Raw genomic sequence first — 14,501 nt, 5'->3', positions numbered from 1 at the left:
TCATCCCTCTTGGTGGAGAATGGCTATTCTCCTAAGGGTGAAATAGCAGTCTCCCCGCTTCTGTGACAAAAACCTTCATAAGCCGTACAGAAATCACAGGAGGGCACCCACAAGTTCTGCCACATAATCAATACAATTTTTAAGGGGATGTCTTTAAACCTGCATTCCTATAAACACACACACACACACACACACACACACACACACACACACACCTCTATGAATCCCCTCTGCAAAGGTGTTTACACTGCACTTCAGGCCGTGGGTGGATACCTATGAACAAATCACGAAGAACCAAAAGAAAGAGTTCCAACTCCCAGAAACGCAAAAACAAAAGAAAAAACAAACAAACAAAAAAAAAAACAAAAACAAAAAAAACCAAAAAAAAAGACGGTGGTTGGTGGTTGGCTCCCCCTGGTGGCAGGACTGAAGAACAACACCTTCTCTGGTAAGAGGTCAATGACTACAGGCCTGGCCAAGAAGTCACCCCTGGAAAGTGTCAAAAGCTTTATTGGGTGGGCTTGGTGGGAGGTTGTGGAGTGCCATTTCAGATTTGTAAATCCCAGTTTTCTCCTCTCTGCCACACTCTGGCACTAGGGTGCCCATGGCTTTCTACCAGCCCAAAGCTATAGGTTAGAACTTCCAAAACTGTGAGAATAGACTTTTTCTCTTTATAAATGGATTACCTCAAGTATTTTTTGTTAGAGAGACAGAGGCTAAATACTCATGGCTTCACATGTGAGGTACCACAGCTTGAGGGGAAAAATTATTTACTTGTTTTGGCGATGGTGTGTTGCTGGAAATCCAATCTGAAGCCTGTATACGCTGTGTAAATTCACTTTCGTAGTTGTTCTTTTGAGACATAAGGTCCCTCTCCATCTCCTTTCCCCCCACCGTGTGTGTGTGTGTGTGTGTGTGTGTGTGTGTGTGTGTGTGTGTAACAGTGCTGGCTGGCTTGGAATTTGCTGTGTAGACCAGGTTGGCCTCAAACTCACAGAGATCTACCTGCTTCTGGATCCCTGGGGCTGGGATTAAAGGCCTGTGCTATCACGACCAGTTTCAATAGATTCTTGAATCTGCTCAAAAGAATGGTACATGACTTTCGTTCTAGCATCGGGAAACAGAGGCAGGTTTGAGTTTGGTCTACGTAGTAAGTTCCAGAACAGTCAGAAGTAGCCAGACACACACACACACACACACACACACACACACACACACACACACTCTCTCTCTCTCTCTCTCTCTCTCTCACACACACACACACACACACACACACACACACACACACAAAACACTTTTTGCAAAGAAACCCACAAGAGGCATCCTTTCCGTGTAAATGTAATCCAATAAGATATTTATCTGTAGAACAGGTTGGACAATTTTCTGTCAGACACTTCCTTTCCTGACACCACGTTAGCTGAAGGGGAGAAACTGTAGACGCCCATCATCTTTGGAGAGGCACAGGACCTCGGCTGGTTAATGAGCCACCAGTACAGACACCTGGTAACTTGTCTCTGCGTCATCCAGGTTCTCCACACCTGAATCACAGCTTCCCCTTTATGACTCTGTGACCTAGTATGTGGATTTCCCCAAGCCTTAGCTTGTCTCTGGGTCTCTGACACCCCTTTTACATATTGTGGGTGCACATTTTCACGTGGAAATGTCTGTAAGGATAGCATCTGTAAGGATAAAGAAAATGTCAACGGCGCCATTGCTGTAAATGACAGTTCTTTGCTGGAATCCTGTGAGCCCTCAGCCTGGCTGGTGCTGGCCACCATCAGAATCTCCCAGGAATGTGCTGTGGAAGATCAGTGCGTGAGTTTTCTCAGAAGTGAGACTGCAGCATTCAGAACGTAGCCCGGAGCTGGTGATGAGTGTCTTTAACACCAGCACTCAGATGGCAGGGACAGAATCTCTGTGAGTTCAAGCCAGCCTGATCTACAGGGCTAATTCCAGAACAGCCAGGGCTACAGAGAAACCCTGTCTCAAAACAAAAAGCAAAACAAACAAACAAAAAAAAAAAAGAAAGAAAGGAAAGGAAAAGAAAGGAAAGAAATAGACATAACTCAACGAAATTTCTGAAACACCCCTGCTATGCTTTGACTGTCCCACAAGAGCACATGTTGACATTTGATCTCTATCATAAAGTGGTGCATGGTGGGGGTGACTGGATGTCTGATTGGGTCATGAGGATGTCCCATGATCCAAGACAACCAGAGTCATTCCTGGATCCAGGGACTAATGAGAATGGCCCTATTACCAGAGCAGGTTTGGCTCTATCTCTCTTACACACACTCCTTGTGTCGCTTGATGTCAGCTTTCCTGTAAACGCCGGGACTCCGCAGAGTGCCTAAACAGGATATGACCAGATACGGCTTAACCCTGAATTTCTCACTCCTTAGAACGGTGAGCCAAGTCTTCTCCCCGTGCAAATAAGCCAGCCTCAAACACTGCATTATGGCAACTGTCTTAGTCAGGGTTCCTATTCCTGCACAAAACATCATGACCAAGAAGCAAGCTGGGGAGGAAAGGGTTTATTCAGCTCATATTTCCACATTGTTTTTCATCCCCAAAGGAAGTCAGGACTAGAACTCTCACAGGGCAAGAACTTGGAGGCAGGAGCTGACGCAGAAGCCATGGAGGGATGTTTCTTACTGGCTTGCTTCCCCTGGCTTGCTCAGCTTGCTTTCTTATAGAACCCAGGACCACCAGCCCAGGGATGGCACCACCCACAATGGGCTGGGCCCTCCCCCTTGATCGCTAATTAAGAAAATGCCTTACAGCTGGATCTTGTGGAGGCATTTCCTGAAGGGAGGCTCCTTTCTCTGTGATAACTCCAGCTTGTGTCGAGTTGACACACACAACCAGCCGGTACAGCAACAGAACTCAGACGAAGACAACTCCCGAGTTTAAGCCAGCTGCACACAATTTCTTTGCCTACCGTTGCTACTGACAGCGCTTACAGCAGACCTGGCATGAGAGCCACCGAGGGGAAACTGTACTATATATAAACCAAAAAAAAAAAAAAAAAAAAAAAAAAAAAACCACCTTTAAAAATTATACTCCGGGTATCCTGACAAGCAAGACTTCTGGAAGAAGTAAATGTCAAATGTAGGGCTCCCACTGGTACAAGTGTCCAAGGCTACCAAGTCTTCATGGGCAAAAGAGAGGATGAAAGGTGAGCTTAGTAATGGGTTGTTTCCTCGTGGGCACCTGCTAGCCCCTCCCATCCAGTCTATGAAGCGGGAGGCAACAGAGCGCATGACTGAGCAGGGAGCAGCAGAAGGCGCGCCGATGCTGTGTTGCAGAGGAAATGACATCTTTAGCATGGATACGGCTGGCGTAGCATGCACAGGAAAGGTCCTACTGTGAATGTCCCTCTTTTAGGTACCACGGCCTCTCCCATCCTCGGTCACCTCCCCCGCCTCACTCCTAGCCGTCAATCGTACAGAGGAACATCCAGACTGCATATATTCAGAAAGCCTTTCCCAGGGGCATGCAGATGCTCATGCAAGTAACATAGTCATAGCGCTTAGCCCTAAGAGAGCAGCCAAGTAACATGTGCTGTGACTTCAGTCATAAATTTCTCATCCTCGGTTTATGATGAAAAAAAAAAAAACAAAATAAACAGTCACTGAGAGGGAAAACCAGAAGGAAAGACAGACTATATTATAAACTTAAAGTGGTATTATCGGATGGATATGAGGTCGCACGCCTGTGATTGCTAGTACATGGGAAACAGATGTGGGAGGATTCAGAGCTCAAGCCTAACTGTGTCACAAGTCATGTCAAGAGAGGGAGGGGGAGGGAGAGGGAGAGAGGGTTAATTCAACACATAAGACTATACTAGAGCAACTGGTTGGTTTTCTATTATTTCTATTACTTCTACAGAAATAATTTCATGAAGCCCAGGCTAGCCAAAATCTTGATATGTAGCTGAAGGTGACTGCTTTAGTTAGAGTTTCTTTTTTTTTTTTTTTTTTTTTTTTTTGGTTCTTTTTTTTTTCGGAGCTGGGGACCAAACCCAGGGCCTTGTGCTTCCTAGGCAAGCGCTCTACCACTGAGCTAAATCCCCAGCCCTAGTTAGAGTTTCTATTGCTGTGAAGAGACACTGTGACCATGGCAACCCTTCTAAAGGAAGACGTTTAACTGGGACTGGCTTACAGAGTCACATGTTTAGTCCACTATTGTCACGTTAGGAAACACGGCAGCACACAGGCAGACGTCGTGCTGGAGAAGGAGCTAAGAGTTCTACATCCAGATAGGCAGGCGGGAGGAAGGAGGAAGGTGGTTTTATTCAAATCACCACAGTGACCTTGAACTCCTTATCCTCCTGTCTCCATTTCTTCCTTCTGTCCTTCTCTCTCTCCTTCCTTCCCTTCTTCCTTCCTTCCTTTCTTTTTGTCTGCCTGTCTGTCTTTCTTTCTTTGGGGGGGGGGTAGATTTCCAAGATAGGGCCTCACTATGTAGCTCTAACTGTTCTAGAACTCAGAGATCCCCCTGCCTCCGTTTCTCAAGTGTTGTGACGCCAGTCACTGTACTCGACCTGATTGGCTATTTTAGCAGGGGAATTGTTAGAGCCTTATTTCACATTGGCAATTCTAGAATCTCAGGTAGAATAAATCGTTTGTTATGAATAAGAAGAAGCCAAAGGACAACGGGGAAGAAAAAACAAGCTCTATTATCATATAAAAAAGAATACAAAGCTAGCGAAGGGACAATAAAGAGTAACATCCCGGGTTGATTTAAAGTAATCATACCTCCAAGCAGCGGCTTTGATCCCAGCACTCCCTAGACAGGTGGAGCTCTATGAGTCTGAGGCTTGGTCAACATAGTAAGTTCCAGGCCATCCATGGCTCATTAGACATAGCGAGACCATGTCTAAGATAGATAGATAGATAGATGGATAGATAGATAGATAGATAGATAGATAGATAGATAGATAGATCATGACTAGTGAATTTATATTGTGATATTCAAGATATTTGTAAAAACCATAGAAATCTGAATAAAATAAAGTTTTTGGTTAATATTATGGTATCAATATTGACTCACCAGTATAACAAATGTACTGTACAAAAGCAACATGTTGCTAAAAGGAGAAATATCATGTAGAATACAAGGGAGCTCCCTATATCAACTCTTCTGTAAGGTAGGAAAAGATTATTTAAGGCATACTTCTCCTCCACACCAGCACAAAAGAGGCAGAGGCAGGCAGATCTGCAGGTTCAAGGCCAACCTGGTCTACAGACTGAGTTCCAGGACAGCCAGGTAATTAATACTTCTCCTCAAAGCTTAACAAATGAAGGTGGCTGAAAAAGTTTATAGACTTGCAAAACAATATACGTTAACTAAGCACATGGGGTGCTGTGTACTTAACATCACTTACAGTACCTTAGATCAGTACTGTAATGGGTAGTATCTTTTAATTTTATTTTAATTACTCTTACTGTGTCTAAGTGTTATGGCTGCATGTATGACAAGCAAGAAGAACATGTCAGATCCCCTGGAATTGGAATTACACGCAGTTTTGAGCTGTCATATGGATACTGAGAAACAAAACGGGGTCCTCTGGGAGACTGCTGAGCCAGCTCTCCAGCCCCTGTGATGGGGGATCTTGATTATTAATTTGGTGGAATTTAGAAGCACCTGGAAACAAATTTCTAGGCCGGTCTGTGAGATTTAACTTATTTAACTTAGGTTGAGTGGAATGACCAACCCTAAGTGGTACCTTCCTATGGCTGGGTGTGGGTGTGGGGGCTGGATTAAATGAAAAGGAGGAATTGAGCTGAGCAAAAGCAGGCATGGCTCCTGCTTCCTGACTGCAGATGCAGCGAGACCAGCTGCTTCATGCTCCTATTACTCCGTCCTCCCTGCCAGGATAGAGAGTAACATCAAACAGTGGGCCAAAATAAGCCGTCCTTCTCTACGTTCCTTTTGCCAGGTTATTAAGGTAACTAATACAATTAATTATCACGGAAATGCAAATAGAAATCAAATTCAGCACTGCTTCACAGCTCTGAGAATGGCTACTACAAAGAGCTCGGTAGTTAGGAGCATTTGCTGTCCTTCCAGAGGACCTGGTTCGATTTCCAGCCTTCACGTGCTGACTCCCAACCAACCACCTGTAGCTCCAGTTCCAGGGGAATTGCACCTTCCTCTGGGCTCTTCAGGCACCAGGCATGCACATGGGATACCTATATACATGTAGGCAAACATGTATATACATGAAATAAAAATATTCTTGGGGAAGGGAGAGATGATTTCAGTAGTCAAGAACATTTGCTGCTCTTGTAGAGGACCGGGGTTCAGTTCCTACCACTGACACTAGGGCTCACAACCATCCATAACTCCCGTTCCGAGGAATCTGGCATCCTCTACAGGCACTGCACACACATGCAGATACACACATGCAGGCAAGTACTCACACAATTGAAAACAAAAGAATGAACATTATAAACACGGAGAAGGGCAAGGAAAACACCCAGGTCTTGTTGGTGACAATGTTAAATGCTGAGGCCACTTTGGGAAACCTCAAAAAAATTAAACAGAATCACTCAGTAATTCTACCATTTTATGACATAGCCCAAAATATCTAGAGCAGGGTCTCATTTGTGCTTACATGTTTAAAGCAGAATTATTCACAATAATTAAAACAAGAAGTCAATTCACATGACCACCCACAAATGAATGAAGAAAAAGAATGTCACACACAGGGGCTGGGGATTTAGCTCAGTGGTAGAGCGCTTGCCTAGGAAGCGCAAGGCCCTGGGTTCGGTCCCCAGCTCCGAAAAAAAGAACCAAAAAAAAAAAAAAAAAAAAAAAAGAATGTCACACACACACACAGAGTATACTCGTGTACACATTTGAGCCACATTGTATTCATTTTGATACATACTACCACACGAACAGATCTGAAAGTATCATGCTAAGTGAAATAAGCCAGACTGTCTTAGCTAGGGTTTTACTGCTGTGAACAGACACCATGACCAAGGCAAGTCTTACAAAGGACAACATTTACTTGGAGCCGGCATATAGTTCAGAGATTCAGTCCATGGAAATCAAGGCGGGGACATGGCAGCATCCAGGCAGGTATGGTGCAGGAGCTGAGAGTTCTACATCTTCATCTGAAGGCTGCTAGTGGAATACTGACTTCCAGGCAGCTAGGATGAGGGTCTTAAGCTGATACCCACAGTAACACACCCACTCCAACAAGGCCACACCCACTCCAATAAGGCCACACCCACTCCAACAAGGCCACACCTACTCCAATAGGGCCACACCTACTCCAATAGGGCCACACCCTCTAACAGTGCTACTCCCTGGGCCGAGCATATACAAACCACCACACAGACACAGGAAGAATATTGTATGATTCGATTTGTATGAGGGACCTAGGGTAGGCAGATACAAACCAAAAAACATGACAAAAGTTACCTGGAGCTAGGTGACAAAGAATGGGAGCCATCATTCAATGAGTGCAGAATCTGTGTGTGGTTGTGAAAAGGGTCTTAACAGTGTCGATAATTGTGCACATCATTAGCGTTACTGAATCACATATTTACCAATGTAAAACTGTATATGTGCACACACTAGCACACACAGACACACACACACACACACACACACACACACACAAATGATTAGAATCATGAACTTTAGTATCGATTCTGACCACAATGTGGGAAACAGAAAAGTAAAAAAAGCATGTCCCCCGCCCTCCCAGCCAGAGTGAGTTTCGTCAGAAGGCAGACCCACACAGATGGTGCCCGTCCATGCCTGTGTCTGTGTGGTGGTCTGTATATGCTCGGCCCAGGGAGTAGCTTTCTGTATAGTATAGCTCACTCTGGCACCTCACCAGCTCAGACTCCAGACAATCCTGCAGCTGTGTCCTTTTTATTGCTGTTTTCCTTCTTCCTTGTGTTTCTGAGTGTTTAATCCTGAAATATGTGCCAACTGGAAGAGGGTGTAGGATGAGGGGAGGATGGGGTGCTGCTGGACCCAAAAAGGAAGAGTTTGCCGAACTAAGTCGTGCCTGCTCTCCTACTCAGTAGCTATCTTGACAAAGTACGTGACTATGACTATTTCCAGCCCCTCACACACAGAAGTGATAACCCCACTCAACACACACACACACACACACACACACACACACACACACGGTCACACACACATACACGGTCACACACACACACACACTTGGTCTCTCTCTCACACACACACACACACTTGGTCATACATACACACAGAGACACACACTTGGTCATACACACACACACACACACACACACACACACACACACGGTCACTGACAGTCCATTCATTATTCACTAAATCCCAAATGGAAAGATTGGTTCAGAAATTTAGCAGGTGCATATCTTATATTTCAGACAGACAGGCTAAAGAAGAACGAGGTGATTATTTATAAATTGCAAGCTCTGCTTTATGTCATTCTCCAACCTCCCCCACAACCCTCTCACTGTTCTTAGAAAAGCCACCACGGACAGGTCATATTGCCGAAAGCAATCAAGCAGAGAGGCAAGGGAGGAGGGGTGAGGGCGGGGAGGTGTTTAACACTGTGCAGCAAACTACCTCACACCCACGGGGTGCCCATCGTCTTGGTAGTTCCTTCCTGAAATGACTGGAAATAACCTGAATTAAAAATCCAGAGGTGGCTGAAATTCGTCATGCAGCTTGGTTGAGAGAGAGCCTGAGTGGCAAACTTGAGGCCGTAGGTTCAAACCCCAGTTCTGCATAAAACCAGGCTTGGCCATGCACAGCTGTAGACCCAGAACTGTCGAAGCCAGGGCAGGTATTTCCCAAGAGTCCTAAAGTGGATGCTTTGGTCCACTCGACGGTGTCACAGGAATTCTAACCCAGGTCTGCTGACCCCACAGCTGTGCTTTCTCAGTCCTCAAAGCCCCCAGGAATGAATGAATGAATGAATGAATGAATGAATGAATGAAATTCCTCCAGCTTTTTTGTTTTGTTTTTCAAAACAGGGTTTCTCTGCATAGCCCTGGTTACCCTGACCTTGAACTCAGAGATCTGCCTGCCTCTGCCCGCTGAGGGCTGGGATTAAAGGTAAGTACCACCAATGCCCCACGAATTTTAAAAATGTTATTTCCTATTGTTTTGCCTTTTCACGCATCTGTGCCCTGTGCGTGCCTGATGTTAGCCAAAGGAGGGAGTCAGATTCTCAGCATAGAGTCAGAGTTGTGAGCAACCGAGTGGGTCCTGAGAATCAAACCTGAGACCCCTGGAAGAGCAATCAGTTCCCTTAACCACTAAACCATCTCTTCAGTCCTAGGCTCAGGGAAGGTCAGAGCTAAATTTTAACACTGATGAAACCGACCTTAAGCCGCACATTGGTTTCCATGCACACCCCCCACGTCTTCGTATTTCTCAGCTGAGTTCTTTTTGTAAAAGCTTTATCTGAAATACTGTGAACTGTGAACATTCTCAAAGACAATTTCTCCCTCAAAAGAAAGAGCCTTTGAGTGCATTAGCCACGTGACTTTCACGCTAATGGAGATGTCCTTGAGGTCGAAGTTATCCAGGGCAGCCACACGTCCGACAGGAAGTCTGTAAGGACCCATATGAACAATGTGTCCTTGCTCTCTTAGAGACCCTGGAGGGCCTTTGGCATGTGTTTCCAGTCAGCAGCCCTTGGGTAGAAAGAATACTTTTCGATTATGAAATCTCATCTCTAAAGAGTCTGTTATTTTTTTTTTCCTCTCTCCAGACAGGGTTTCTCAGTGTAGCCCTGGCTATCCTGGAACTTGTTCCGTAAACCAGGCTAGCCTCACAAAGATATGTTTGCCTTAGCCTTCCAAGTGCTGGGACTAAAGGCATGCACTATCATGCCTGGCTTCTGATGGGTCTTTAAGTGGTACTCCCATGTGTCTGCTAGGCTGCCTCACTGAGGAGAGCCTGTGTACTCTGAGACCAAAAATCCCAGTCCCAAGAATAAAGCCCAGAGCCTAGGCACGCCTCTGATGTATACCCCGTGTCCTTCTTAACTGAAGTGAAGAGGGGCTGCATCCCTAAGCAAAGACCAAGGATGGGCGCCATTTGCATTAGTCAATTTTAGGCAAGTTTGGCCATACATAGAAGGTACACGTGGAACTCCAGGGGAACAGCAAGGCACTAGGTAATTTAACAACTGACGACTTAACCTCCCAGCACCTGAACTCATATTCGCCTTCATTTCTCCAAATGCTGCCAGTGAATAGGTCCACGGTCTACCTTCAAACTACGCCGTAGACCTGGCCACAATTTCCAGCGAGCATTCGGCTCTCAGCTCTCATCCTCGGCCGCACAAATAAACTGTATGTCCCAGATACGATGGTTCGCAGATAAAAAGGCTTTGTGATTCACACAGCCTGCTATCAGCCTTGGAACGGCCTATGAAGCTGCTCTTACCATTCCGTTAGGAAATGACGGGTCTGAGACCCAGCGCTCAAGAAACCGACCCTGGAATTAAAGGCACAGCTAGTTCCACTCCCCAAAGACATGCCCATCTGTCTGTCTCCCTGTGTGTCTGTCCGTCTGTCCGTCTATCTCTCTGAGTAACTTTTTATTTAACGAGTATGAGTGTTTTGCCAGCATGTATGTATGCACACCGCGTTTGTGCCTAGTGCCCAACGAAGTCAGAAGATGATGTCAGGTCCTCTGGAACTGGAGTCATGGATGTTTCTGAACGACCATGTTGGTGTTGGGAATTGAACTCAGGTCCTCTGCAAAAGCAAGGAGTGCTCTTAACCGTTGAGTCATCTCTCCAGCCCCCTATTTTTTTCTCTCTCTTTTTGGTTTGTTTATCGTTTGATTGTTTGTGTGTTTGGAGACAGGGTTTCTCTGTGTAGCCCTGCCTGTCTTGGCACTCTGTAGACCAGGCTAGCCTCGAACTCTGAGATCCGCACACCTCAGTCTCCTGAGTGCTGGGTTAAAGGCATGATTAAAGCAGTCCACCACCAGGCTTATGCTTGTTTCTTAAAAGTCAGGTCAACTTTAGCAAGTTTATATTTTTGTATTAAGCAATGCCAATTCAGATTTCTTCTGAAAGAAGGGGGGGTGTGTGAGGTGGGGTTCTGTCAAGTGAACTAAACATCTGATTGTTCCCCCCACACACACATTTCTCAGGAGGGGAGGTAACTGCAAGTTAGACGCCCTGGGGTCTGCAGCTTTCTTGCTAGGTGACCTTGGACAAATTACTTGATTTCTCTGCGCTGCAGTTTACTCACTGGTGGGATAACAATACAAGAAACGAACTCTTGGAGATTAAATAGCACACCAGCAATTATTAAACTTTCTTACAAATCTTACAGGCTCAGTGAATCTCAACTGTCCTTTCTATTAACAAGGTGTTCAAACTACGGTAAGGTTTGTAGTCCTATGTAAACATTAGGAGGTCCAGAGCTGCTGACCTATATGGTTCAACCGGTAAAGAAAGTTGTTACTAAGCCTGATGACCGGAGTTTGACTCCAGGAACCCACACCCACTTGCTGGAAAGCATGCTGGCATCCACATGTGCGCCGTGGCCGACATAAATAAGTAAGTATAAAAATTAATAAAGGTTTTTAAATAGCAGGAGGTAAAAATAATGTATTTAGTATTTGGATTCAAGGAGGTTAGTTTCCATTGAAAAGATAATTTTTTTTTTAAGGAAAGGAAAGTCTCACTATGCCACAGCATCTATCTCCCTCAAACTAGGGTTAAGGTTTGCTGGAAATAAAGAGCCACCCTCCAGCTTACACTAGCGTGTGAGGACGAGTGTGCCCGAGCACCCAAACACAAACACACACACACACACACACACACACACACACACACAGAGAGAGAGAGAGAGAGAGAGAGAGAGAGAGAGAGAGAGAGAGAGAGAGATTGAACTGTTCTGACAATTCTTTATCGACTTACACCCCCCACCCCGCCCTCTCCCCACACACAGCCAACTTTTACTAAAGTCCCACACCCGAGTTCCCTGCGACTCCTTACAGTACTTGGTGTCCCCAGCTGTCGCTGTCCCGGAACAAAGCACTTACTGCTGCTACAATGCTGCCCTTCTCTGAGGTCATCATGAAACTCGCCGCAAACAAGAGGGAATTCTTGGGAACCACAAGCGCCACATTCCCGTCCCTGGACCCCGCAGGCCCCGTCGGGTCTCACCAAGCACCCCCACCCTGTCCGGCGCCCGTCCCTGTCCTGAGTCCCCAAGCCCCACGCCCTGCTCAGACTCACGCGGCATCCACGGCTGTCGGGGGCGTCTCCCACGCGAGCCCCGGGCCGCGACCCTGGGAGTGCGAGCCGCCCATCACAGCCAGCCCACGAGTGACCTCGCAGGAGGCGGCGGGGAGGAAGGGCCAGAGGCAGGGCGGGGCCGCAGCCTCCCGCCCGCCCGCCCTCCCGCTCGCCCTGGCTGTAACCAACCGAAGCTTGGCGAATGCTACTTCTGTCACTGAGTTCATCCCAACTAGCTGGGTGACTTGGGACAAGTTATTGCACCCTTTCTAAGACTTGCTTTCTTCAACTGTAAACATTTAGCGCGTTCACCGCTAAATGTGCACTTTGCCTCTGTCGACCGAAGAATGAACTCTTTTCCAAATCATAAGAGAGAGGAAAGAAGAAAGCACGTCTTTAAATCCCAGCAAAGGAGACAGAGGCAGGTGGATCTCTGTGAGTTCGAGGCCAGCCTGATCTCCATAGTAAGTTCCAGGACAGCGAGAGCTACATAGTAAGACCCTGTCTTGAAAAAAGAAAGAAAGAAAGAAAGAAAGAAAGAAAGAAAGAAAGAAAGAAAGAAAGAAAGAAAGAAAGAAAGGAAGGAAGGAAGGGAGAGAGAGAGAGAGAGGGAGAGAGAGAGAGAGAGAGAGAGAGAGAGAGAGAGAGAGAGAAACCAAAATAACAAAGAAAAGAGAAGAGGAGAAGGAAGAGAAAGAGGAAGAAGGAAAGGGAAAGAAACCGGTCCCTAAGGCGGCTCACCCTCAGGCACACTTCTGCACCTCGCTTCTTCTCTCCAGCCCGATGTGAAAGCTTTTTACCCGGCACTCTCAGAAGCCTTTTTCTGCTCACATCTGTCCATCTTTCCATCCCTACTCAGTCTCTCTCATCACACAATTCTGTATCTTTCCGACACGACCTTTGGTGTCTCCCCCTCTCTCTCTAGAATGCAAGTTCTAGGAAGACAGCAGTGAACTTGTTTGTTTCTTGTCTGCGGGCCTAGAATGATCTCGAATCCCTAGTCTTCCTGCTCCACCTCCCAAGTGTGAATATCAATAAGTTTGGGCCAGGAGAGCCAGCTATTTGCTCAGGGTTTTTCTTTGTTTGTGAGTTTTTGTTGTTGTTGTTGTTGTTATTGTTATTGTTGTTGTTGTTTTTAAGGTTACAAAAGGCTGGCCTTGAACTGACTTCTGATTTTTCAATAGCCCATGGGACTGTGTAACTTTTTTGAAGACTAGAAGACTCTCACATCCCTGTCTCATAGCTTAGTGTTTGTCTCCTGCTTCACTAGCAATAAATATGCAATAAAATCGTTAATTGCTGGTCCCACAGAACTGGGCCAGACATTAACTCTCTTCTTGACTGGGAGCTATAGAAAAATAAAGAGGTGTGTGGCTACACTTTTATTTTTCTATGAAGAATAAGAAAGCTGTGAGCCTTACCTTTACAACAAACCTCTCTTGTATGTCAAAGTATTGGCTACCTATCGTTTACTCTCACCGCTCAGTCCCTCAATCTGAGTAGCCCTAAGGTCACAATGCTGGCACACCTGGAGTGGGAAATTAAAGATTAATTAAGAAAAGCATATTGAAGCTGGAACTGGGAATTTTGTAGCAAAGGTTTCAAACAGTTAGAGAAACCGGCTGCAGGCAGAAACCCATCTTGTAAGAAATCCAGACTCTTCACAGGTTGTCGGGAAGTTACAGTGCCTCGGGGCTGAAGAACCACTGATAGCCCGAGGACAGCTCAGCGCCTTGAGTCCTTTGGGCTCAGCCCTCCCTCCTGGGAACTCCTTCTTTCTCAGTGAGGCCTTCCAAGGGAAATGGGAGGGATGGGGCAGGCAGAGGGCAGGAACCAGAGAGTTTCCCTCCCTGGGCTGATAAGATGGACTGTGGGACATTTTATTTCTGTTTGTGTAGAAAGGCAGAGGGCAGTGTCACTGTAGTGGTTTGAAAAGGTGGTGCTGAAGGTGAAAGTCAGTATTAGCACACTTGACTAGGAAGTTTGAAACCATCTTTGATTCCCAGCACTGAAGAAGAAAATATGGGAGAGGGGAAAGAGGAGGAGGAAGAAGAGGAAGGAGGGAAGAAGAGGGGGAAGAAGAGGAGGAAGGGGGAGGAAGGGGGAGGAAGGGGAGGAAGGGGAGGAAGAAGAGAAGGTGGGGGAGGAGGGGGAGGAGAGGAAGGAGAGGGGAGAAAAGGAAGAGGATGAGGAAGAAGAGGAAGAAAAAGAGGATGGAGAGAAAGAGGAGGAGGAGGAAGAAGAGAAGGAGGAGGGGAAGAAG

At 46.2% G+C, this 14,501-nt stretch overlaps 1 protein-coding gene across 6 annotated transcripts in view; it reads right to left on the bottom strand.

Annotated features, from left to right (window-relative positions):
• Positions 1–12,368, bottom strand: part of Tacc1 (transforming, acidic coiled-coil containing protein 1) — an 83,380-nt gene extending 71,012 nt beyond the window's left edge. Inside the window, exon 1 of one of the 6 annotated variants that reach the window (XM_039094561.2) lies at positions 12,239–12,368. In XM_039094561.2, coding sequence (XP_038950489.2) covers positions 12,239–12,312 — 74 coding nt within the window. In that variant the 5' untranslated portion in view covers positions 12,313–12,368. The remainder of the gene's footprint in view (positions 1–12,238) is intronic. The other 5 variants (XM_063275446.1, XM_017600146.3, XM_039094559.2 and 2 more) reach the window with 5 other exon arrangements.
• Between the last annotated feature and the right edge of the window lie 2,133 nt (positions 12,369–14,501).

The sequence above is a fragment of the Rattus norvegicus genome, chromosome 16 (genome assembly GCF_036323735.1).
Source record: "Rattus norvegicus strain BN/NHsdMcwi chromosome 16, GRCr8, whole genome shotgun sequence".
Taxonomy (NCBI): domain Eukaryota; kingdom Metazoa; phylum Chordata; class Mammalia; order Rodentia; family Muridae; genus Rattus; species Rattus norvegicus.
The sequence above is the reverse complement of the archived record's forward strand: the minus strand, read 5'-3'. Positions and strand labels throughout refer to the sequence as shown.